Source organism: Panthera pardus, unplaced genomic scaffold (genome assembly GCF_024362965.1).
Source record: "Panthera pardus isolate Hobbes unplaced genomic scaffold, ASM2436296v1 HiC_scaffold_17, whole genome shotgun sequence".
NCBI classification, from domain to species: domain Eukaryota; kingdom Metazoa; phylum Chordata; class Mammalia; order Carnivora; family Felidae; genus Panthera; species Panthera pardus.
In genome coordinates, this window is record NW_026526732.1 from 27,348,446 (window position 1) to 27,373,860 (window position 25,415).

The following is a 25,415-nucleotide window of genomic DNA, read 5'->3' on the forward strand; positions in this document are numbered from 1 at the left end:
TGTGTATCTTCAGAGTGGGGCTGGGGGCGGTCACAAAGTGCATACGGAATGTCAGGGGACATTTTCTTATCATCTAAATTTAAAATGGGGCTACCCACAAGAAGCATTTTTTTTTTCTTCTTATTTTGATTAAAGTTTCTCAACCTCAATATTGTGGACATTCGGGTCAAATAATTCTTGCTGTGGGGGACTGTCCTGTGTATTGCAAAATGTTTAGCAACATTCCTGGCCTTCACCCTCCAGAGGACAGTGGCATTCCCCGTTGTGACAACAAGAAATGTCTTCAGACATTGCCAAAGGTCCTCTGGGGGACAAAATGGCCCCCAGTTGAGAACCACTGTTTGGGATCACTTACACCCCATGTGCCTTGTGAACAGAGCTAAGAACCCCTACAACATTGCTCTGCTTCCAAAGGCCTTGGAGCCAGAATCCAGGACTTTCAAAGGTGATCTGGGATGACCCATTGATCCTTCACCATGCTTCAGAGATCCTGGACTGAAGGCAACAAGAGGTAGTTGAGATATAGCCCCGAGGCATGAAACTTTCCCCCTTAGGACTTAAATGGACTTATCTTAGGCTGAGGTGACAGGTTAATTTGAGAAATCACTTTCTGGCTCAACTTGCCCACATTCTGGCAAATGGCTACTTTGAGAGATTATTCTTTTAAGTCCATAGAATATGTTGCTAGAGTTCTTGAGTACTCAGTTTGGAAAACACTTCTAATGACTCACTGGCATACGGTCATGTCTCAGGTTCTTTTCTGGCCTTGACTTGTTGCCACCAGTAGTAAGTCTGATATTCACTGATATTCATCAATACACCCTTGGCACCTAATTCTAGGAAGTACTGTACCAGTGATATCTGTAGAAAAATATGTACATATAAATTATAACGAACTTGGCTAATTCACTTGAACAAATAAATAAACCGTTCTTATTCTTCCCTCCAAACTCTCTCCCTTGGCAAATTCTCCTAACTCTTCCCTCTAGAGTTAGGAGAGCCTCACAAATCTATCACTAGAGCCAATATCGCTTCCAAGTTTCAGTCCCTAATTTCGACTTCTAAACATCACCAACAAATATACGCAATTCCATGAAAACCATGTTAACCTCATTAACTCTCTAATATGATAAACAGCTAACACTTCCCCTGCCTCTAAAATTCTAATTATGCAACCATTAAAATTATACTTGAAAGAATAAATACAGCCATGTGGGAATGTTTATAATCTAACGCAAAAAGAAATAAAATCCTATATACACAATGAATATAACTGTGAACATATAAATAGATATGATTAGAAAGAAACACAAAACTCAGTCATGTTTATGGGATTTACAACAAACTATTTTCTATTGTGGAAAGACTATAGTGGGATATTACTTGTATTTCTTTAAATTGTCCTTTTAAGACATTTACAATTCTTGGGGCGCCTGGGTGGCTCAATCGGTTAAGCGTCCGGCTTCGGCTCAGGTCATGATCTTGTGGATTGTGAGTTCGAGCCCCGCGTCGGGCTCTGTGCTGACAGCTCAGAGCCTGGAGCCTGCTTGGGATTCTGTGTCTCCCTCTCTCTCTGCCTCTCCCCTGCTCATTCTCTGTCTCTCTCTCTCAAAAATAAACATTAAAAAAAAATTTACAATTCTTTAATATCTGACAATGTGAAGTCACTGTCCCTCTCCTAAACTGGCCCCTTAAAACCCATCATTCAGTCAGAAACGTTGGCTCCTAGACCTGTAATCATCTTGGATCTTTCCTTCCCCACCTACTTACCACCTACAACACTGCCAGTGACCACCGCTCCTGATTCTCTCTCTGCAGATCAGCTCGGTGCAGCTGGGGTGAGCCTTTCTGCACTTAGTTGCATTGGACCCTTCCTGTCGCCACCAATCTGATTCAAGTTCTCAGGACCTCTTGCTTAGGCTCTTCCAATAAATCGTTTCACCAGTGCCTCTGACTTGGTTTTGCTGATTCCAGACCATCCTGCAAAACCCCGCCCCACTTTAACATCTAATACCCAGCTCTGGAATTGTCCCTTGTCTGCTTGGTCTGACCAGGCCCTAGAGAACCTCTCTCAACTAGGCTCATTGCTCACTAGGCTTCACTAATCCCACTTTCCACCCCGTGCTTTCCCTTCTGCAGGGCTTTTCTTCTCTACCGAGAATGCCCTCCCTCCTTATAGAATTATCTGAGTTCCATACACCTTTCAACGTCCAACTCAAGTACCATCCCCTCCTTGAAATGCTGATCTACCCAGCTCAACGTGGTCTCTCCTTCTGAAGTTTTCCATCTGTACTTCTGCTTACAACATACACAACTACCTTGGATTATGGTAAATGTGTACATCGTTACCTCTTTCCTGGTAGGTTAGGAACTCTCGTCTTTGAACATTTTGCTTTTAATCCTACAAAGTTTTATGTATTGCTGGTAATGAAAATATAGTCGCCGGACAAGCCAATGAAAATAAGTCTAAAAGAAAAAAAATTAAAAAGCTCAATGAATTGTCCTTTCTGGTTTAATTTGTAAGACACTTATTTTGACCTACTCTCACAGCCGAATTTTTAAGAAGTAAATTCTTAACAGACAACACCTTTACTTCTTCCTTCTCTCTTTCCCTCTCAGACTCTTCCCGGAATGGACACCTCATTTCAGACAGTGTTTGCTCATATGCATATGAAGCTTTTGATAATTTTATAATCAATACCTATAGACATGACCAAGCAAGCCCCTTGAGATAGTTTTTAAAGGGCTAAAGCCAGGGTGCCTGGGTGGCTCAGTCAGTTAAGCATCTGATACCGGCTCAGGTCATGATCTCATGGTTCATGGATTTGAGCCCCATGTTGGGCTCTGTGCTGACAGTTCAGTTTGGATTCTGTGTCTCCTTCTCTCTCTGCTCCTCCCCTGCCCAAGCTCTGTCTCTCTCTCTCTCTCTCAAAAACAATAAATAAAACATTAAGAAAAATTTTTTTAAAGGGCCAAAGCCAACTTGATTCTCTCTATGTCAAACATTTAATAATTGTAAAGCTCTTCTAGAATATCCAAATCATATGAATTCTGCCTAGTAGGGTGGAACAGAAATTTACTGGCATAAATGGTGGGGTGTTCTCTGTAGACTGTGGAATCATAGCTAATGATTAGAACCCTAAATATACCTAGGTGGACAACTGACAAATAACAATTTACAAAGCTTTTTAAAGCTACAATTCAACGACAGTAAATATGTTGAAGTCCTTTTGTAGGAATCAGAAATATATATGATGAAACACACACTCTTCCTTTCCATTACTACAGAAGAAAATTACCATTATAAGCTGCATAGAGGGAGGCTATAGAGGAAGACGAGATAGGAAGGAGACACTCTTAAAGCAAAGGTGTTTCTAATGTTCTGGTTCAAATTTGAATGAGTTTAGAGGTATTCATTTTATTATCATGCTGCACATACCCTTTTCTAGTAACTGTAACAAAAATGAAATCTAACACCAACCTTATGCCATGCATTGTAAGAACTTCTTTTATATTAACTCATTTAAGACACAACAACTCTAGGACGCATGCATCACCATTATTCCCATTTTACAGATCAGAAAATTGAGCCACAGGTAAGTGACTTTCCCAAGGTCGCCAGGCATTCTAGCTCCAGAAGCTATGCCCTTACCACTCTGCTACCAGATATTTGAAAAGAAAAACTATCAAGAAGCTTAAAAACAACAGAATCCGAAGATTGTTTCATAGGACAGTTACCCTACATGATTTCCTCCTTTTCCCGGCCATTGAAAGTTTCCTCAGTGAGTTCCTATCTACTGCAAAAGATTTCTCTTCTCTCATTAGGTTTCATTATTTTTCAGAAGCCACATTATTCACATTAACCTTGCAGTGAACTTAAACACGGGCCTGAAATGTTATCTTCTCCACCTAGTCAATATCACATATCTGGAGACCAGGGCCTTGCTACAAAGCCTTTCCAGAAACAGAAATAGTTGAAAAAGTTACTCTGCTACCAACCACTGTGTAAGTGCAGCTGAGTAACTGGACCATTATAGCTTCAATTCACCTACGAAAAGAGGGATCTGGTGATACAGGAGGTAATTTCAATTCGAAAGTGTGAACCTGGGTTGATTTTTCTCATTTTTGAACGCACGCAGATTATTATCTGTAATCGCAAGTTTAGTGTCTTTTGCTTGTCATTTACCCTGGCGGTCCACTGAACCTTCTCCTCTCCATGAGTCAATAACCATGTTAACAAGCAATTAGTAAGCCCTGTGCCAAATGCTCTGGATCGTGCTAAAGGGACACAAACAATACTAACAATATGTGATTACTTTTCACCTCCTAACTAAATTGTCTAGTCATGCCTGGGCCGATAGTTAAGGACTACCCATCTGGAGAGATTACAATGTGCGCCTTCCCTAAAGAGTCCATTGCAGGCCATTCACTGGGTCTTAAACTCCTCCCTCTCTGGACGCAAGGCCACCCCTGCCCTCCGGGGAAAGTGAAGTAAGAAAGGTAGTGGAGGGGACGATGAGCCAGCTGCCTCTAGCGGGAGGCGGGGGGGGGGGGGGGGGGGGGAATACGCCAGCCTATAATTCTCATGTGATAAGTGACTGTGGAAGACTGCCAGTCATCTTTCAACACTATCCCCTCTGTTTTTCAAGAATAGAACTCTGGCAGACAGCTGCCCGAATAAAGACTACACTTCCCATCCTTCCTTGCGATGAAACGTTGCCATACAGCCGAATTCTGGCCAATGGGATGTACTCAGAAGTGTCTCCCAGGTGGTTGCTAGGTGAACTGTTGGCTGGGGATGGGGCACCATCATGGACCACAAGATGGAGAAACAAAATCCTGGAAACAAGGATCTCAGCTCATGTGGTTCAACCAATACTGACTTAAGTTTATGAAAAAGGAAAATAAACTTCTGCCCTGTATCAACTGCAATGAATTCTAATTAATAAAGCAATCTTTTCTTTCCTTTATCTAACCCTATCCCCTTGCCCATCTGATTCTTATGCTTTAGATCGTATTTATTTTAAATGTCACTTCTTAAGAATTGCCTTCTCTGTCTTCCTCTTCATCTGCCCTCCATCAGGCCCCGTTATAAATATACTTTTAGGTCCCTAGATTTTTCTTTCCTTGTATTCATCACAATTTATGTGTATTTATGTATTTCATTAATTTATACCTCCATCATTAGTCTCCAAACAGACTCTGTTTTTGTTTGGTTTTGGTTTCATTTTCTTCACCACAGGATCTTCTGTGGCTTGCACAGTGCCTGGCACACAGGAAGTAATCAAATATTTGAAGAATAGGGGTGCCTGGGTGGTTTAGTCAGTTAAGTGTCTGACTCTTGGTTTTGGCTCAAGTCACGATCTCACAGTTTGTGGGTTCCAGCCCCGCATCGCACTCTGCACTATTGGTGCGGAGCCTGCTTAGGATTCTCTCTCTCTGCCCCTCCCCCCACCTCCCTCTCTCTGTGTCTCTCTCAATAAACAAACAAACAAACAAACTTTAAAACACAACTGAGAGGGGTTTAGAAACAGTCCTTCCATTTGGCCCATTTCTTCCTCCCCGGCCAAGGCACTGAATGCAATGCTGGTACATAAAAGCACTCTCTCCTCCTCACTAGAAGACCAGAATTCTAAATGGACATCCTGAAGCTTTGGTCTCCCAGATTTTCAGCCCTATAGCCATCAGCTCTTTTTCATCAGTTGCTCATCTTTGTATTTTCTGTAGATGTTTGGTTGGCTTTTGTTAAAAAATATAAAAATGCTTCAACAGCAAATGGCATTCTCCTTCCCTTCCCCCAACCTGATCTCTATCCTTCTCTCTTTCCCATTCTGTCTCTCTCATTCTGTCTCTCTCTCTGTCTCTCTCTAACACACACACACACACACACACACACACACACAGAACTAATCTAGTGGGAAAGAGACATCGATTCTCCCTTTGTATTTGAATCTAAGTCTTGAAACTAGTGACAGAACGCGCTGTCATGAAAGATACAGAAAACACACAGGACTCTGAACCACTGTTAGTTTTGCTCCTTATCAGCCTGTGACTTAATTTTTCTGTTCAATCATCTTTGGAATGAGAATGGTAATGGCTACCGCCTACAACCCTTTTAGAATAGGCTTAGACGGCAAGCAAGAAAACGCACTGGTTTTTTTTGTTTTTGTTTTTTTAAAATTTTTTTAACGTTTTTTATTTATTTTTGAGACAGAGAGAGACAGAGCATGAACAGGGCAGGGGCAGAGAGAGGGAGACACAGAACTGGAAGCAGGCTCCAGGCTCTGAGCCATCAGCCCAGAGCCCGATGCGGGGCTCGAACTCACGGACCCTGAGATCGTGACCTGAGCCGAAGTCGGATGCTCAACCGACTGAGCCACCCAGGCGCCCCGAAAACGCACTGTTTAAGAGCACACGCGCGGCCTCCAGCTGAATTACAGTTCAAATCCTGGCCCTGCCACTTTCCTTGATGTATGATCTGAGTATGAATGCAGAGTACTTACCAGAGTGTCTGATGCAGAATAAATGTTAATTAATTAGCCCCTGTCATTTCTCCTTTAATAATTGTAAAGCATCCCACCAGTATTCATTTCTATTACCCCAAGGTGCATGCAAAGTAGAACGGCCAATAACAGAACATTCATCAAATGCTTTCTCAGTATTCAGTATCACATCCTTCCTTCTCCACAAAGCCGGTTGCCCTCCCCAGACAGAATGCTCCCTTCTGCAACATACTTACGTGAGAAAAGGCCAGCCGCACAATTCCCTTCAGTTTTAAAGACTCAGCTGGCTCTATGAGTTAATAACCTCACTAAAGGTTATCTACCAGCAAGAAGGGTGAGGAAAAAAGTCCTAATTGCTCTAGTTGGAGATGTCATTAGTTTGTACCTGACTCCTATCAAGTCTGCATGGCATTTATAGATAGGGCAGATACCATGGGAAAATATTACCAAAGAGGACAAGTGTTGAACCTAAATATTAAATAGCTCCCTGCCGTCCACTAATCCATTTCTAAGGTAATCTATCTACAGAAAAACCTTTCTGATTCCACGGTCCTGATACTCGATTTGCTCAAGCTATAAAATTTTTATTTAGATCCCAGGGCCATTTCGATAAATCAAAATTGCCTTTTCTCCCCCTGCTGTTAGATAGTAAAATCCTGTAGAACAGGTCTTAGACTAAGTGATCTAACCTAATTTAATTTGTCAGAAGCAAGCACCACGGATTTTTTTCTTAACCCTCCAATTGCAAGTCTAGGGCCTTCTTTCTAAATGGGGACACTGCCATCGGAATCTTGAGTTCCATTATTAGTTAGTTAGTTTAATCTTAGGGAAACCTCTAAAAGAGCAAACCATATTATTTTCTCTTCAGGAATTTAATACAACTGCTACATACCTACTCTGAAGAGTGTGACACAGTTCAATTTCTCATGTTTACAAACACTAGCAGATAGCAATATGTGAGCAAAATGCATGGCGTAGCTTTTTAAAATAGAGCACCTGGGGTTTGTCATAAAAATGTGCTATGCTGTGTTTAGACAGACATGAATAAAAACTGCATGGTGTGGCTTTATCGCTCCTGAAGAGCATACCAACATTTGAAAATGCCTACCGTATTTCATGTTAAAACATTTTCTAGTACCTACAAAATATTTATCTCAAATGACTAGAAGAGTTTTACAGGAAAGGCCCGGTTTAGATAATTTATCACGAGAACGAGCTATGTAGAAGCATCAAGGATAAATATACCTTTCACATGTATTGGGAATCCAGCCTTTCTTTGAGGACTCATCCAATTCTCTTTGTTCCATGTAATTTTAGGGAGAACAAGGGGCAAGAACATTTTAATATGGTAATGGTATTGGCAAAACAAGGGTTTATTTGAGAGTTTTTACAGGGCCATCATAAGTATTATAGAATCACAAGATAAAAGGGTACATGCTTTGAAGAGTACTAAAGTGACCACAGAAATTCTTCCAGTGTAGAGACAGGGTATGAACATTATTATTATTTCTAAGCGAGAAATGCTATAATTTGGATAGGTCTTCATACACAAATAATCTAAATGTCAGAAGTAAATGACCATGGAGCCCTCCCTTGTGGGCCAAAGCAGTCAGACCGCTATCTCTAAAGTTCCATTTGGTATGAATAATAATAATATCACTCTAAAGCATGGTTACCTCATCATTTATGTTTTAGCTGCTTGGCTCAAAATGTTTATCTAAAATAAAAGTATACTATAAGAAAATTAGCTTAGGGGCAGCTGGGGTGGCTCAGTGGGTTAAGCGTCTGACTTCGGCTCAGGTCATGATCTCACGATTCATGGGTTCATGCCCCGCGTCACGTTCTGTGCTGACAGCTCAGAGCCTGGAGCCTGCTTCGGATTCTGTGTCTCCCTCTCTCTCTGCCCCTCCCTGTTCATACTCTGTCTCTCTCAAAAATAAACATAGAAAAGAAAAGAGAAGAAAATTAGCTTAAATCTAGGTTTGTTGTGAGCTGAAATTTTTTTCCCCCAAATTCCTATGTTTAAATGGTTAAAAATAACAGCATCGAGCAAAGGCCCTTATATTTTTAAGCATTTTGGAAATCTAATTATAAAGAACGGCAGGTCTGATTATGGCCTTATTTCTTCTGACAATGCCTTATTTCTTCCCAGACATTAACAACGAGTACCAACGGCCTATTATGGTGTCACTAGAAAGTCGATTAAGATAGATTTTCCAGCATTTCCAGGAGAGTTAACATGTGTCAACTCCTGTCCCCAGCAAGGCTAGCAGAAGGCACTGCTGGGCTGCAGGTAGGGAGCAAGCGTAAGTTTTCAAAACAGGTGTTACTGTTGACACAACCATTAGACATTCTGCTTCTCCAAGGCTTTAAGAAGAATACGTACTTTTAATTTTTAAGACAAATTTGTGGATTCCATAAAAAGGTATATTCCTGGGAGAATATCCAGAATAATGGGAAATCTGTGAGATATGTCTCTCAGCATGATACCACAGTTCACCCTCCAGTATATGGAGACTAAGAATAGGACGACTCAACAGACTGGACTTGGACGCCACAAAAGTGATTAATTAACACGGCAGCTGGCCTGGCCTCTCAGTGGCAGCACGGAGGAAGTGGAAAAGTAAAATAAGCCTAGAAGTGGTTACTTTTCAGTTCCTATGACTCCAGAGCTGCCGAACGTGTGTCAGAGGACAAGGCAAAACTGTACATTTTACAGAATCAAAGAGAGTTAAAGACGATTAAGATCTTAAGGATCAGTTAGCTCAGAGATTTTCAACGTTTCGGTGTTTAAGGATATTTCTAGATTAGAGCTCCTGGGTGGCTCAGCGGGGTGAGCGTCCGACTCTTGATTTCGGCTCAGGTCACGATCTCGCGGTTCGTGAGTTCGAGCCCTGTGTTGGGCTGTGCTCTGATAGTGCAGAGCCTGCTTGGGATCCTCTCTCTCCCTTTCTCTGCCCCTCCCCTGCTTGCACACACATGTTCTCTCTCAAAATAAATAAACTTTAAAAAAAAAAAAAGAATATTCCTAGATGCACCCACTGAGATTATGACTCAGCCGCAGCAGGCAGGAAGTAGTGGGAATATGTAACACTTCTAAAGCACCTGCTTTATGCCAGATACTGTGCTAAGTCCTTTACAAATATCACTTATTTAATTCTTGCAACAATCCTACTGGGTAGATGCTATTATATCCTCCATTTTATATATGAGGAAACGAAGGCACAGAGTGATGAAGGAATCTGCCTGAGGACGTCCCAATAGAAAGTGAGTAAGTGTAAGTATTCAAACCCAGACAGGCTAGCTTCAGAGTCTCAGCTCTTTGTCACTCCACTAAATCACCCATGGACTACGGGCTATGGTGAGGCCCAAGGCATTAACAAAATGTCATCACTGAAATCATCTTTTCTTTTCTGAATGGAGAAACTCACACCCAGAAGAGTGAAATCTCTTATCTAAGACAAAAATCCTTCAGTGCATTTTCGGGAAGAAATCGACCATTATACAACACCCAACTGTTCTTAAATATTTCTCTATGCTTATTCCTCTAGGGAGGAAATGAACAGATGGCATTATTAAAAGCCAGCCCAGGGGTTTCAGCTGTGATTTTCTGACCAAGGTGCTGTTCTGGACACAGACTTCCATCCTCTTCTGCCCAACTCACCGTTCATTCACAGGAAATGACACGTTCCAGAGTCAGCATTAAGGGTTCCAAATCATGGTGATTCTCAAGGGAGGGAAAAGGGCGAGGGGAAGGAGAGATACCATCCCCCAAAATGGTAAGTGAAGATACGGTTCATGTAATTTGAGGATGGAAAAGAAAGATGTGATCGTGATATGGTTCCTAAGGATGGTGTTCCTGTCCCTAAAGTGTCTATTCCAAAGCCTTAGTATGTGGGAAAACATCATTAGGTCCTCGCTGTGTTTTAACATAAACAGGCGGCCGAATATCTGGAATGATCAGGTCTACCCTAAGCTGGACCAACTCACGTACATTCTCGCAAAAAGTGATAAACACATCACCTACCAACATTAGACACGCAGGATCAGGCCCAAAATCATATGTGTCACTGAAAAGTTACCTTTTTACTCAGTTGTCATTTCTGTTCAGCAATCCAGGTAATTCTGGGGGACCATAAGCAAGGAGAACCATGCATTCCAGATGAAGGGGGTGCAAGCATGACCACAGCACAGAGACATTTTCAAGGTAACAATGAGGGGGGGGGGGCCGGAGGGGTTAGCTCGTTCCTGTTCTAATGACGTCAAACCAACCTTCATCACTTCCACCTGCAGGTCTTCATGGAGGGAAGGCGTCACTTTCACGGCATTCAGGATCTGATTGAGCAGCTGCTTCTCATCAGAATCTGTTTCCATGGATACAAACCTCTCTTCTGACAGAAGCTTCTGTAAAGAGGCACAAGGCAGTGATCACAGATAGGCTTCCCCCCCCTGCTGCCTCATTCTGTTGTATCTTAGTATGTACTGAGGGTAATTGTACTTGGGAGCCACGTAGGTGGAGGCTGGTAGGGCAGAACTCATGCCATGTGCCAGTGAAAAAGAGAAACGCATCGAACCCTTGGTCAACAGTTTGGGCAAAGACCTTTTGCTGCTACTAGGTAAGTCATTCTAAATAACACGGCAACCATTCAGGTCACGTGGTTGGTGGGGGCGGAGGATGAATGTGCCCGGGGGTGGGGGGTGGGGGGTGGGGGGTGGGGGGGGGGATCCGGCGCCTTACAAAGGTCACATTCACGCACACCCTTTCTGAATGTGGCTTTGTCACAGGAAAGGAGAAGGTCTTGTGGTCGACAAGTTCACTTTTCAGAAAAAAGTTTACCTTTTTACTTTACCAAAGAAGCGCTCGCGAATTCACACATCGTCATGCATTTTCAGCAGAAAACGAATCCCACAAAAACCGAACGAGAGGACATTCGCTTTCACGAGGTCTCTCAGGAAACGTTACACCTCACAGCTCTTTTGTATTTGGGGACAACTCTTATTTTCTATAAAATTCTATCTTCGGTTGTACCACAACCCGCCTCCCTACAACTTCTAAATCCTTCAACTTTCTCTGGAGCCACGAGGACTAAGCTAAAATATCTGAAGTCAGCTATGAAGTCCACTTCAGTCTTTTCTTCTCTATACGAGACCTCCTGAGGCATCTTTCAATGTTCGTGGTGTGATATGGTTTCATAAATACTCTCCTGCTTGAAATGCGGCCTCCAGAGTGAATGTCACACATTAAGGGTGGTCCGACATTAAAGAATAATGCAACCAAGAGTGCCCCCTAAGGTCAACTGTGAACTTTGGGTGATTGTGTGTCACTGTTAAGTGGATCGTTGGCCAAAGTGTACCATTTGGGGCACCTGGGTGGCTCAGTCTGTTAAGCATCTGACTCTTGATATCGGCTCAAGTCATGATTACATGGTCATGGGATGGAGCCCCATGTTGGGCTCCGCACTGAATGTGGAGCCTCCTCGGGATTCTCTCTCTCTCTCTGCCCGCCCCCCCCCCCCCAACTTGTGCTTTTTCTCTCTCTCTCAAAATAAATAAATAAACTTAAAAAAAAATGTACCATTCTGGTGAGTGATGCTGTTCATGGAGGAGGTTATGAATGGGTAGGGTAAGGAGTATATGGGAAAGCTCTGCACTTCTTATCAATGTCACTGTAAATCTGACATTGCTCTTAAAAAAAGGGAAAAAAAGTCTTAAAAATGTTTAAGGTGGCAGAAGGGAAAGGCAAAAAGAAATGGGGTCTTCGGTGGCACCACTGAGCCGTTGAATCAGACCTAGAACTGACCACCAGCAGAATTCTCGTTATGTGAGATGACTAAATGGGTTTATTGCCTAAAACCAAAAACTGAAAAACGCCAATGTATAATTTTAATTATAGTCTCGGATCAAATGAGCTTAGCTGCAAGTCATGGTACATTCTATGCTGACTTGCCCTGAAATCCTTAATTCTCATTCACCAGGGCTCCAATTAAGCTATTCTTCCCATTCTGTCCCGAGGCAGTCCATTTTTGAGACCCTGGTGAAAGATTCTGTATTTATCCCTTTTAAATTTGTCCTCGTCCCGTTCAGGATAGAGCCGCAGCAGTGAAGAACTTTTGGAATTCCGATTCACCTTGGGTAAGGACTCCCTCTCGTAGCAGAATGTCACTGCAGATCCAGAACACAAGTATTTCGAACCTTCTTAGGACTGCCTGACCTTCTGGCCATATCCTTTCCAAAGAGGTTTTTTCACGACCACACAGTGCATGCCAGGTACCCCAGAGTTAAAGTTTACATTCAAACCTGTTTTTACTTCAAGTGATAAAGACTGCAAAGGCCTACAAAAGTGCCTACACTTGACAGTAGGTGACAGACGGTGGTAAGAATACCCAGTGCCCACTCATTAGAATTAACAGATAAAGCAAGACCTTAAGAACGTGGTTCTGTAAGCTTAGAGTGTCTGGGGGTTAAGAAATAACTACATGGGAAATCCATACAATATTAGAGAAAAGGAAACACACAGGTTAACACAAACTCCCATTCATATTCATGGCTGGCCCAAGGAGAAAACACAAGGAGTATTTAATAACATTGACGGTGTTTAACAATGTTTAATACTGGGGCGCCTGGGTGGCTCGGTCGATTGAGTGGGCAACTCTTGATTTCAGCTCAGGTCATGATCCCGAGGTCATGGGATTGAGCCCTGAGGTGGGATCCTCACTGAGCATGGAGCCTGCTTGGGATTCTCTCTCTCTCTCTCTCTCTCTCTCTCTCTCTCTCTCTCTCTCTCCCTCCCTCCCTCCCTCCCTCCCTCCCTCCCTCTGCCCCTCTCCACGTACATGCATGCTCTCTTTCTCTCTCAAAAAAAACATCTAATATTAACATGTACATTATCTAATTCCAATCCACTGGAAAAAGAAGAGTCTTAGTTTTCTCATTCATATGTATTGACTCTTTTTTTTTTTTAATGTTTACTTATTTATTTGACAGAGGAAGAGACAGAGAGACGGGGAGAGAGAATGCCAAGCAGGCTCTGTGCTCTCAGCCCAGCGCCAGATGCTGGGCTTCAACTCACGAGCCGTGAGATCATGATCTGAACCTAAATCAAGAGTCGGACACTTAACCAACTGAACCACCCAGGCGCCCCATCAGAGGTATTAACTCTTAAGAGGCATTAGGGACTTCTCTAGACTTAAAGGATGAAATAATACATACTAATGTGAAAAGACATCTGACAAATGCTACTCATCCATGGCCACACTGCATAAACCCCATAGGCTTGAACTACACAGTGCTTTGTCACTTAGAAACCAAACTGCTTCAAAGTCAATGCATTTATATAGCCATGACCTTTGCACTGTTCAAATTAGACCTATTACATATGGTGTAAAATATACAGGAGCAAATGCTCAGAGAAGGAAAGTGTTCAAGCAATCTGACTTTTATTGTCTTCTTTTCTTTTTTTTTTTTTTCATTTTAGAGAGAGAGAGAGAGAGCATGTGAGCAGGGGAGAGGGGCACAGGAAAAGAGAGAGAGAATCCTAAGCAGGCTCCACATCTAGCATGGAGCCCAGTGTGGGGTTTGATCCCATGACCCAGGCATCATGACCTGAGCTGAATCAAGAGTCAGACTCTCAATGGACTGAGCCACCCAGGCACCCCTGGCTTTTCTGATTAGACAAAATTTCTTTTCGGCCCTCCAAGTTTGCTCTGGAAACAAAACACATGAGTTCATTCACTAACCTAACTGTAAAATGGAAAAAAGATAAAATCTTTCCAGTTTACTATTAATTCTCCTTACACAGAACCACAGATGTTGAATTTATATAAGATTTTACTTGGTATAGAACTTGAGATGTTTCTCGGGGGATCAAGAGATCCTGGGCTCTCCTAAAGCTGGCCATCCTCCAAAACATTTCATTTCTATGCGAGCCTAGCTGGGTCCCCAGGAATCAGTATCAGATGACAAAGGCTCAACAAGATAATGCGATCCACAGAGAAACGCTGGTAAATGTAAGAAAATCCTCTGTCCTCTGTGGTTATTACCTAGTTCAATCAAATTGTGGTCTGGGTCTTTGACGGCTAGTATTCAACATGTTAAGTATTTGTTCTTTCAACGCCAAAGTAGCCTGTCAATTTCTGTCACCTGACTGCACCCAGTGAGAGCCTTACCTGTATTCCTGCCAAGGCATGTTGGGCCAGTTTCACATTCTTGGATTCCAAAGCCAACTGGAGAGGTAGCAAGCATTTCTCCCTGGCAAACACATAAATAAGGACAACAAAACACATGAGCTCAGCAAAGCTGGCAGTCAAATGATTGAAGCCCTATGTACACCCACTCCCAGATGCTGTGACACACATACATAAAAACTATAACCACGTTAAAAATGCACAGGGACCTAAAAAAGCCACAGCTAAAGAAATATGAACAGAAATGATAGCATATCAGCACTTGCCTTGGCTACAGGAAGAGCCAACACAAGGACTCTCAAACAATTGTTTTGACGCACAAATTATTACATGGTGGGATTCTTACCAGTCCATGAACATGCCTTGTTCTTTCCTAAATATACTTGCTTATACCCGGTACATCTGGGGTGAACAAGTCTAGAAAGCACCATTAGAATAGATTTCTATGCCTTGCTCATGCCTCTCTCTTACCTACAAAGAGAATGCATCACCACCACTACTGTGCCTCATCAATATAAACTGAAAGTCTATTTTGTCAGTTTCTCTCCCATTCAAAATGTTGCACAATCATTTACAATTTGTAAATTTGCTTTTTAGCCTCCATCAGGCAGATTGGAATTCTGTGATGAGTTCCTAATAAACATGTTTCCAAGACAGAATGATCAACAAAATAGCAACAGCTGTGACCAATGAGAAGTACCTAGTGCCATGGGAGAGATGAAAAAGACCTATGTGGAGAGGTACTTGGGGTATTTTTAAAATATTTATTTATTTATTTTGAGACAGAGTTAGAGAGCAAGCAGGGGAGAGGCAGAGAGAGAGAGAGAGAGAGAGAGAGAGAGAGAGAGGGACAGAGAATCTCAAGCAGGTCAGCACAGAGCCTGATGTGGGGTTTGAACTCATGACCTGAGCCAAAATCCAGAGTCAGACACTTAACCGACTGAGCCACCCAAGTGCCCTGGATATTTTAAAGCTTAAAAACAAATAAATGGGGACTAAAATACGTTAGGAATAAACCAAAAGGGCTACCAAAAAAAAAATCTTTCTGTTAGAACATTCACTCTAAATAATTAAACAACTGCCCAAGAATTTTAATCAACCTGTTATTTCCCCATGGAGCTCTACTGGCATAACCAATGAAATGTTCCTTAATTTTACCAGGTTCCTCCACCCCCACTTTAACTGCAGCAATATCATTTTTATCTATTCAGCATAAACCGAAAGATTGATTGACTTTAGGGAGTATAAAAGCTATAGGGTAAGACTATAAGAGTTCATCTTTGGAGAAATAAGGGCCACTGTTGTAGAACCCAATGAAACACGAAGTTAATTATAGCTTTGATTCCTTCCTATCTGTCCGGCAGCTCTACTGCTTTTCTATGGAACCTTCCATCAGCAGAACAAAGACAGACTCCGCCACAAAGAACATCCACCTTCCCAATCCTTCTCCCCTCTCCCCTCACCAACCCAATGCTGCAATAGCCTCTTTTACGTGACAATCGATGAACTCTACAACCATTTTTCATTAGACACATCCCGTGACAGATGGGTAAGTTACCCAACTGTGTTACTTCCAGCGGGGTGGCTGGAATTTTGTCACCGTACTGTTATTACCAGCTTCACTACCATTACAAGACACACGCGTCTGTACCCTCCGTTAAAGCAGGAGTAGTTGATTTTTCCAAATTCGTTTTTTTCTTTTGTTTAATCGTAACCAGTTTATAAGCTGGAAAAATTAACCGGAAGGGTGAAAGTTGAGAAGTAGGAATGAGAGGCAGATGGAGTATGAGCCAGAATAACCACAGAATTTTCACCTATAAACCCTTGAAACAATCAAATTTCCATCAGGATTCATTCACCGTGAAAGAACTTTCACATTCGGAGTGAGATCTGCCAGTGAAGGCGCAGGACCAATGAGCGAGCATGAAGGCCCGTAACTCTTACAGCCTCGCAGCTTGGGGAAGGGCAAGTCTCTGTCGAGTGGCCGTGTGCTGAAAATCCGTAAGTATCACACAGTACTCACTAAGGGCAGCAAACAAGAGTGGAGACCACATTCAGCAAATAGGGCACACCTGGAAATGCCGAACCTTCTGACCTTGGGAAGCAGCATTATGTTTGCATACAAACAGTTGCAGACTCTGTTGTAGGTAATTGATGAATCATGGGAATCTACCCCCCAGACCAAGAGCACATTGTATACACTGTATGTTAGCCAACTTGACCATAAGTTATACTAAAACAACAACAACAAGAAACAAAACACTGCAGACTCCTATTGCTTTGCCACCTTCAGAAATAGTCCGTGAAATCCACATTCTACCTTCTCATCTAGTTATACATTCACATGATTTATCTTCAGACCTCAGCCAGGTTACAGACAAATGTGAGGGCCACCAGGTTGTACCCCGATTCTAGAGGACATCACTGATTGGCTTGCTCCCTGTGCTAGTCTTCTTGGTCACCAGACAGGACTGAAAGATATAGGTGGTTCCGCTAGGCTTTGGTTGACTTGAAAGGTATCAGAATTTGGTGGAAAGAACGTGGGCTATGGAATCACACAGAGCCAGATTCAAACCCTAACTATAAGCTGTAGAATCCCAATCAAGATACTTAACTTTGTTGGATATTAGCTTCCCATTACATAAGAAGGGCAACTGAAGACCAACCCAGCAGGGCTGCAGTAAGGAGTACAAATAATACATATCAGGGGCTGGCAAATTTCTTCTGTAGATAATAAATATTTTAGGCTTTCCTGTCCATAGTGTCTCTGTCCTAAGTACTCAGCTGTACCACAGCACAAAAGCAGTCGTAGATAATACACAAATCAATAAACAGGGATATGTCCCAATAAAACTTTATTTGTAGAAACAGGCAATAGGCCAGATTTGGCCCATAGGCTATAGTTTGCCCCGTCCTGATATAGACAAAGGCCCAGCACAGATCGTGATTTGCAGCACAGGATAATAAGATCTAATCTTTTCACAGTATGCAGAAAGATTTTGCACAGGACGTGGAGCTAATTGTCCTGGGAGGGTTTTGGCAAACCCAAGCTCTCTTCTAGAGAGAGATCTTAGACTACCAAGATGTCTCTTGGAAAATAAGTGTTTTGAGAAAGCAGATAGATTTCATCTAGGTACTGAGCCAAGGCACTGCATCCATCCAAGCATCTATTCAACCAACATTTGAGTGCCTTATGTATGCAAGGCACCATCACGGGTGCTCGGAAAAATCTGGCCAGAAACACAACAGAACAGGTACCTGCTTTCATTTCATTCAAGGAATGAAATGAGGAAAAAATAAAATTAGCACTTATTTCTGTTTAGTGTACCTGTCACTTCCACCTTAAAATAGGTGTTTTTACCCCATTTTACATTTAAGAAAATGGACATTCAGAGAGGTTCTACAGCCTGCCCAAGGCTACACAGCTAAAATCTATTAGAGACAATCCAAATGTAAATCCATCTGACTCTCAAGCCAAGTTCTTTCCAACACCCTTTGGTCTCAAAAGATCTGAGCAGAGTTAGAATAGATTTATTTCCTAACCTTTTTGGGATCACAAGCATAAAATATCTGGCACAGGACCCTCTTCCTAGAGAAATGCAGAAATCATTTCAGAGGACTCATGAGTCCCCCAAACCCCAATTTCACATGGATCCACGTTGAAGGCCCCCTGACCTCAAGGGAAAGGACCCTGCCCAACATGGCGGATATTTTGGTGTGTCAAAGAGAGTCATGTTCCCTGACTGGGCTTAGAGTTCCACAAGGATAGGCTTTGAAGTGATGTTATGCTGAGCCTGGGGCAGAGAAGTAGGTTCTTTGGGGGGGGGGGGGGGGCGCAGAAGACGGGAGGTAAGGGGAATGACTGTCTTTAGCATTCAAGGTGTCTCCTCCCCTCAGACCCAGCAGAGTCCCAAATTAGCATCACAAGCCTCAGTTCCTGACTTCAACAGGAAATGAACACATGGGAAACGAAGCTCATGGGGCACAAATGATTTCCTTGTTTGCCCTGTGATACCATCAAGATCCTGATGCCCTGGTTTTGTGTGTGTGTGTGTATGTGTGTGATTTTAATAAAAGAAAATACAGGCCTGTTAATTCATAATGGAGATGCGAGGCGGCACACAGTCCCCTTTGCACATACTGTATTGGAATAAATCATCTTTTGATCTTTCTAGATGCTGCCTCATTAGGAAAAGGGCATACCAAAAATCAATATTCAGTTACATCAAGTGATTATTTTTTATGCACAGGCATGTGCAAGGTCCCTCTTGCCTAATTAAATAAAGGCAGTGGCCCCAGGTTTCATGTCCTGACATGCGATTATTTCTTAAAGAAGAATTAGTTGTGTTGCATATGCATGAGGAAGACGTCATCCCGGGACACTGCCTGGTATGTCAAGGAGACTAAACCTAGTTCCTTTACTGTGTTGTCATGGGTCACAGACCAGCCTCACTGGGTTGGAAGATGACAATGAACAAAGGGAAATTAAAATAGGTGAATAAGGGGAAGTTGCGATTTACCAAAAATCAGCTTTCTATACTAACGTCAGTAGGGGCTTCAAGTAAAACCAAATTCCTGAAGGTGGGGCTGGTTTGTTTCTTTTTGATGAATCACAGGGGGAAGAGCACAAAGATGCTTCGGATTTCTAAAGTCTGCTGACACGCTCCAATTCTAGGATTCTAGGATCTAAGCCATGAATTCAGCAACTGTCTGCATTGCTTCACATAACAACCATGGCTCTGGCTGAGAATCAGAGGCTTGCATGGGCAAAGTCCCGTGGTCACATATTCACATTTATATTTTCCTTAGAACTTTTCAAAGTAGAGATTTCATTGTCAACAAGACGAAGAGACAGATTACCTGCCCAAGCTCACAAGTTGGTAAATGAAACAGTTGTGACTTAAGCTTGTACCATGTGGCTTCAAAACCCATAGCCTAGGCGTCTGCGAGGCTTTTACCAGCAGACAGCTCCCCACTGACGGCGGAATATGACAGACACATCATTTTGTAAATAGCATTCAAAGGTCGCCCAGGTTAAAAGACTGGGGACAGGCATCAGACAAGTAATATAAATTATCTTATTTTGAGCGATTGTTGATGAAACAACACATTGTGTTTGACAGCCGGTATGTCGTTATGAGAAGGTATCCGCAGTTTGGATGAAGGGGGAAATGTGGCTTTCAAACCAGTTGCTGAGTTCAGCCTCCAGCCATCCGCTTCTCCTCGTAGCCACAAACTTTCCTAATTTGAGTACCAGTGAAGGAGGTTTCTCACTGCTCCCCCTCCCCACTTGTGTGACACTTGGGGACATGACTGTGTTTATGAATACTGAGGCTTTAAACAGTTTGTGTGGGCACTGATGAATTTGCATTGACTACGTTTTGCCAGAATCAATTCCACTGAATCAACTGGAATTGAATTCATTCCTTAATAAATTTTCTCTGCAGTGCCTTTAAAAGAGTTTACCTTTTTGGGGTGCCTGGATGGCTTAGTCGGTTAAGCGTCTGACTCTCGTGTTCAGCTCAGGTCATGATCTCAAGGTTCACGAGTTTGAGGTCTGCATCAGGCTCTACACCCAGCCTGCTTGGGATTCTCTTTCTCTCTCCCTCTGTCCCTCTCTCCCGTGTTCTCTCCTCTCTCTCTCTCAAAATAAATAAACTTAAAAAAAAAAGTTTCCATTTTATTTGTTTTCATGTCTAATTTAATAAAATTATTTTTATCAGTATCAATCCTTTTCTATTTCATAACAAAGATTAGATTCACCCTCCAGGAACTTTTTTTAGGTGTTATGAATGCAACTATCAACAACATAAAATTCCTTCTCTCCTATGGGCTTTCAAGACCCCTTAGCAAGCCTACTGCAATTAAGTTGAGCATACGAAATGGCCATTTTTGTAGATTGGAAAGGTTTGAATATCAACAATTTTATATGATTCTATCTATTTTTTTAAATCCCAAATAATAGAATATGGTTATGCTCATATTTTCTCTCAAAATATATGCTTTCACTATCTATCGTTTTATTGTAAAAGGCTTACATGTACATAAAAACATTCAAGCAGTAGAAAGGGTTATATATATAGCAGTGAAAATCAACTAGGGCACTCTCAGGAGACCTGGGCTAAATGTTGACGATGGGTGTTTTCGGACGTAGCATGGGGGAATCTTCTGTTGTTTTATACTTTCTATTTGTATCAATTGTTTTTATTAAAAGAATTTTTTTAATGTTTATTTTTTGAAGGAGAGAGAGACAGAGCGTGAGTGGGAGAGGAGCAGAGAGACAGGGAGACACAGAATCCGAAGCAGGCTCCAGGCTCTGAGCTGCCAGCACAGAGCCTGACATGGGGCTTGAACCGATGAACCGTGAGATCATGACCTGAGCCGAAGTCAGACGCTCAACTGACTGAGCCACCCAGGCACCCCTGTATCAATTTTTATATGATAATTTTAGAATATACTTGTATAATCTGAACAGAATATTTTTTAAAGCCATAAAGCCATTGGCTCCTTACAAAGATAACCATCACTGTGTTTCCTTCTGTTCAGCTCACAAGGTGAGTTACTTTGTTTGTATGGCGGCAAAATATTAAATATAGAACTAATTTTCTTCCATTTCTTACTGGTACTTACATTGACGGGCCATGCATTCTTTAGCAATTATACCAGCTGTTCTGGTCTATAAACAAAGCCTCCATGTACAAGACAGCCACACTATGCTAATCGACTTCTTTTTGTAATGAAGGACAACTATAGGCAATGAAGTAGGCTGATCAATCATCTGAAAGCTTGTAAATATGATCTATATTCTACCTTTGCTGTCTGATACGTCTAATGGCTCTTATATAGTAGCTGGGTATATGTACGGAAGTGGATTAAATTTGTTCAAACTCTAGAATTTACCTTGAAAATCTTATTTTTCTAACATCTATGAGACAAGCTTGTTTTCCTGACATTTCTTTTTTTTTTTTTTAATAAAAGAAGGCAATTCCGAAGAAAACAAGTTGCAAAAGAAGAGAAAGCAACATAAACACAAAAACTATTTTGTTACATTATTGTGATAGGACAACGGTAAACCCACTTACCTTTTCCATTTCAAACTCTTCTACTAACATTCTGACAATATTTTAAAAATACAGAACACTACAGGTCAAGAAAACAATTCGTAAAAGAAAATACAGTTTTATTCATTTTGAAAATATTTGCCCACTTTTACTGAGAACTTATTCAGTTCTAGGTGTGCAACATAATGATATATGCATATACTGCAAAATGATTGTCGCAGTAAGTTTAGTTCACATCCTTCACCACACAGTCACAATTTTTTTCTTGTGATGAGAACTCTGACGAGGCCTTTCTTAGCAACATTCAAAATATACAACAGCGTTGCTAAAACTATAGTCACCATGCTGTGCATGACATCCTAGAACTTATTTATCTTTGAAAAAAAAAATAAAGATGCATTATGGCTTGGTATTTTCACCTACAATCTGGGATTATCAATAAAATATACACTCTATGTAATCAGGTGCAAAAACACTACAGTTTCCTTTTTTTTTTTTAATTTCTAGAGGAAAGGAGACATGAAGTCCATATTAATCATAAGGGAGGTTGCTCTGGGATTCTTTTTTTTTTTTTTTTTTTTACAACTATTGAGCATTTATTACGTTCAGGGCACTGTGCTTGGTACTGAGTACAGAACAGAGGGAGAAGCAGCCATCATTCCTGTCCAAGATACAGGCAAGTGTCAGTTCACCTTCTGATCATCAAAAGAAGGAAAATGCCTGAGAAGTGTTAGCATCGGGGCTATTAAGGTTAGTTAGCTGAGCCTTTAGTTAACTAAAGGTAAGTCCAGTAAAAAGACCAAAGCAAGTGGCCTTCTCCTTCCACCGGACACAACCTGCTGTGTTGGACACAACATATCGGTTTTCTTTGGCTCCAGGGTTCTGTCATTTTCAACCAGAGGATCCTTAATTGATACGTGGGAGAGCAGCCATGCAAGTATAGAGACGCCATTTATCGAAGCCTCTAAGGGCTTAGGCACATGATCGACTTTAAGTTTTACGCCAACCCAATGAGGAGGGACAAATAGTATCCGCATTTATCGATGAGGGAGAAGAGGATGAGAGGAAAATTCACTCCTGGAAAAGTGGTGGCGGAGTAACTGGACCCATGAACCCAAGCTCCTCCATAGCACGTGACCTTAATGGTTATCATTTGTCACTCTCAAACCCGGTTCCAAGACTGGGTTAAGCATTTTACACACAATAAACCTGTGAAGGACTTTTCATGAAAAACCAACAAAAAGCCCAACCTCCTTTCTTTCTGTCCATTGTCTATCCAACCTTGCATTTCCTCGTATTACCTCCCATGGCAATCATTTACACACTGACTTTTACATTTTTCCACTGTGAGACACTGTAAACCACTCCTCACCTCCATTAACACACTTAGCAATTCCTCATATGACCTCTTCTTGTGGCGCCATGGAAAGGTTTATTCTTTAAGACTTCCATAAACAAAAGTTTGTCAGGAGCTATCAAGAGCTTAAAAACATAACTATGCTTTCATGGAGGATCTTCTATTCCATAAAACTTTTCTAAAGAAATCATTACGCATGTAGCAAAGCTTTGGATGTGAAGATTTTTTTTACCGTCATTTTATTTATAACAGAAATAAGGTTAAATAAATCATGGCACATCTATAGAATGGAGTAAGAGACAACAATTAAAAGTATTCTGAAAAGTTTTCATTGACACAAGAAAATGCTTTGGAATCTTATGCCAAAAAATTAAAGAATGAGAACGAACAGAGAATATATACCATAGCGTGGACCCCACTCTTAAATAAACAATTACATACAATTGCAGAATGGATGGAGAAGAACGAGAGGCTGGAAAGAAATTCCTCAAACCATGTTCAGAATGTCTCTCTGCCTTTTGGGAATATGGGTGATCTTGGTTTTAGTATTTATATGTTTCTACATTAAAAAAAATTCCAAGAATATATTACCTTTAGAAATAAAAAGTAGAGATAGCCCTATACTACACTAGCAAAAACACCCTCTGATTTTCCTTCAAAGCTTCTGGTCTGGGCCTCTGAATGGCCTTATTTCTGGTAACAGCTTTCATCTAATACTTCGTGGGCTTCCTCTGTGCCAACTTCCTCTCCTCTGTTAAGTCACCACTCTTCCCTCTTTATCAAAAACTGGGTCATATTCCTGGAATAGTTTCCCTTCTCCTTTCCTCTAAGACATTCTCTTATGATTCTTTCTTCTCCCTGAAGTCTTTTTGACTGAAAATAGGCTTGCTTGGGACCCTAAAATATAGTTACCTTAGTCATATAATCTATAATCAGTATGCTTAATCTCATTTTGCTTCTTCCTATGACATGTTTTCCTTTTGGGCTTAGAGCATAAATACACCAACAGCATGAAACCTGCCTATGGGAGTTGCTCTGCCCTGCGTTAGAACACAGACCACGTGTGTTTTGTTACTTAATGATTTCTTATGATGAAAGTGTTCCAACTGGCGATTAAGAGGTAAGATTCTGCCCAGAATCTCTGCCGTGAAGAGTCAAAAAGTGATAAGCCACCAAAACAGAAAGGATTTCTAATTCAAATATTTTCAAATTTTAGGGAAGAAGAAAAAGTAGCTGGACAATACACCAACATAATCTTTTTTTATGCGCTGATAATTTTACGCAAATAGATAGCTACCTCTTCAAAAATAGCAGTTTTATGGCATAAATATCTTCCAGAAAAGTCTACGTAGCCAAAGACAGTAACCTAAGAAAGCACAACTAAATTAATCACATTGAGACAAAACTGTGATTTATGCTCTATTCAGAACTCACTGGCCTATTAAAGCTCACGAATTATATATATGTATATGTATATACATGTTTATAAAGATGCTCATCACTTAAATGCCATGACAATGAAATCCTAGGACTAAATGTAAAGTAACATTTTTCTGCGAATTAGAAATTTCCAGTTGTCATGTCAAAATGCCTCCTAACACCAGTCCGTTAGCAGATCCGCACAAACGTCAGAACTAACATTTGTATTCCTTCATTGTTAATAATTCACTTGTGAAACGTGCATAAGATTTTTTGTAATAAAAAGGTCTTTTTTAAAAAAAAATACTTATCTAGCCTACTATGTATGTCCAGACTCTGTATGAAAACAGAGGCATATAATGATAAGACACCCAGTTCCTGTCCACATGGAAGCCACGGCCTCAGGGAAGTAACAGACAAGGGAGAGCAGAAAACCATAGGTAATAAAGCAATACACACTTGTATTAAGGTAGAAACAATCAACTATGAACGTATAACAGGAATAGGAGAGATCCTGTCTAGAAAAATTCAAGTATCTTCATGGGCAAGGTGATGTTCATTTCACTTTGAAATGGAAGGGATAGTGTAGGACTTGGCAAAGCAGAGAAGGAAGCAGGAAAGACATACCCAGCTGAGGCTGTGGGTGTCAAGGCACACAGCGGGTTCGTTATGACCGGGGAAGGCATGGTGGGAATACTGACGAGAAATGAGTTTGGCAAGGTAGATCCAAGACAGTTTTTGAAGGGTCTTTGCATGCTATGCCAGAGAAACTGGCCTGCAGTCAGTTGCAAATGAGGAGCTAATGGAGGATTTTTAATCCAGGGAATAATGTGACCACAGACATTTTCTACAAAACGAATCTCTGGCTACAATGTAGGGAATGGATAAAAAG

General features: G+C 41.4%; 1 protein-coding gene across 6 annotated transcripts in view; it reads right to left on the reverse strand.

Annotated features, from left to right (window-relative positions):
• Positions 1 to 25,415, reverse strand: part of ARFGEF3 (ARFGEF family member 3) — a 183,739-nt gene that overhangs the window by 124,564 nt on the left and 33,760 nt on the right. For 4 of the 6 annotated variants that reach the window (XM_019420455.2, XM_019420454.2, XM_053904437.1 and 1 more), the window contains 2 exons: positions 14,669 to 14,750; positions 10,776 to 10,907 (listed from right to left, as the gene is read on the reverse strand). In XM_019420455.2, coding sequence (XP_019276000.2) covers positions 10,776 to 10,907; positions 14,669 to 14,750 — 214 coding nt within the window. The remainder of the gene's footprint in view (positions 1 to 10,775; positions 10,908 to 14,668; positions 14,751 to 25,415) is intronic. The other 2 variants (XM_019420456.2, XM_053904438.1) reach the window with 1 other exon arrangement.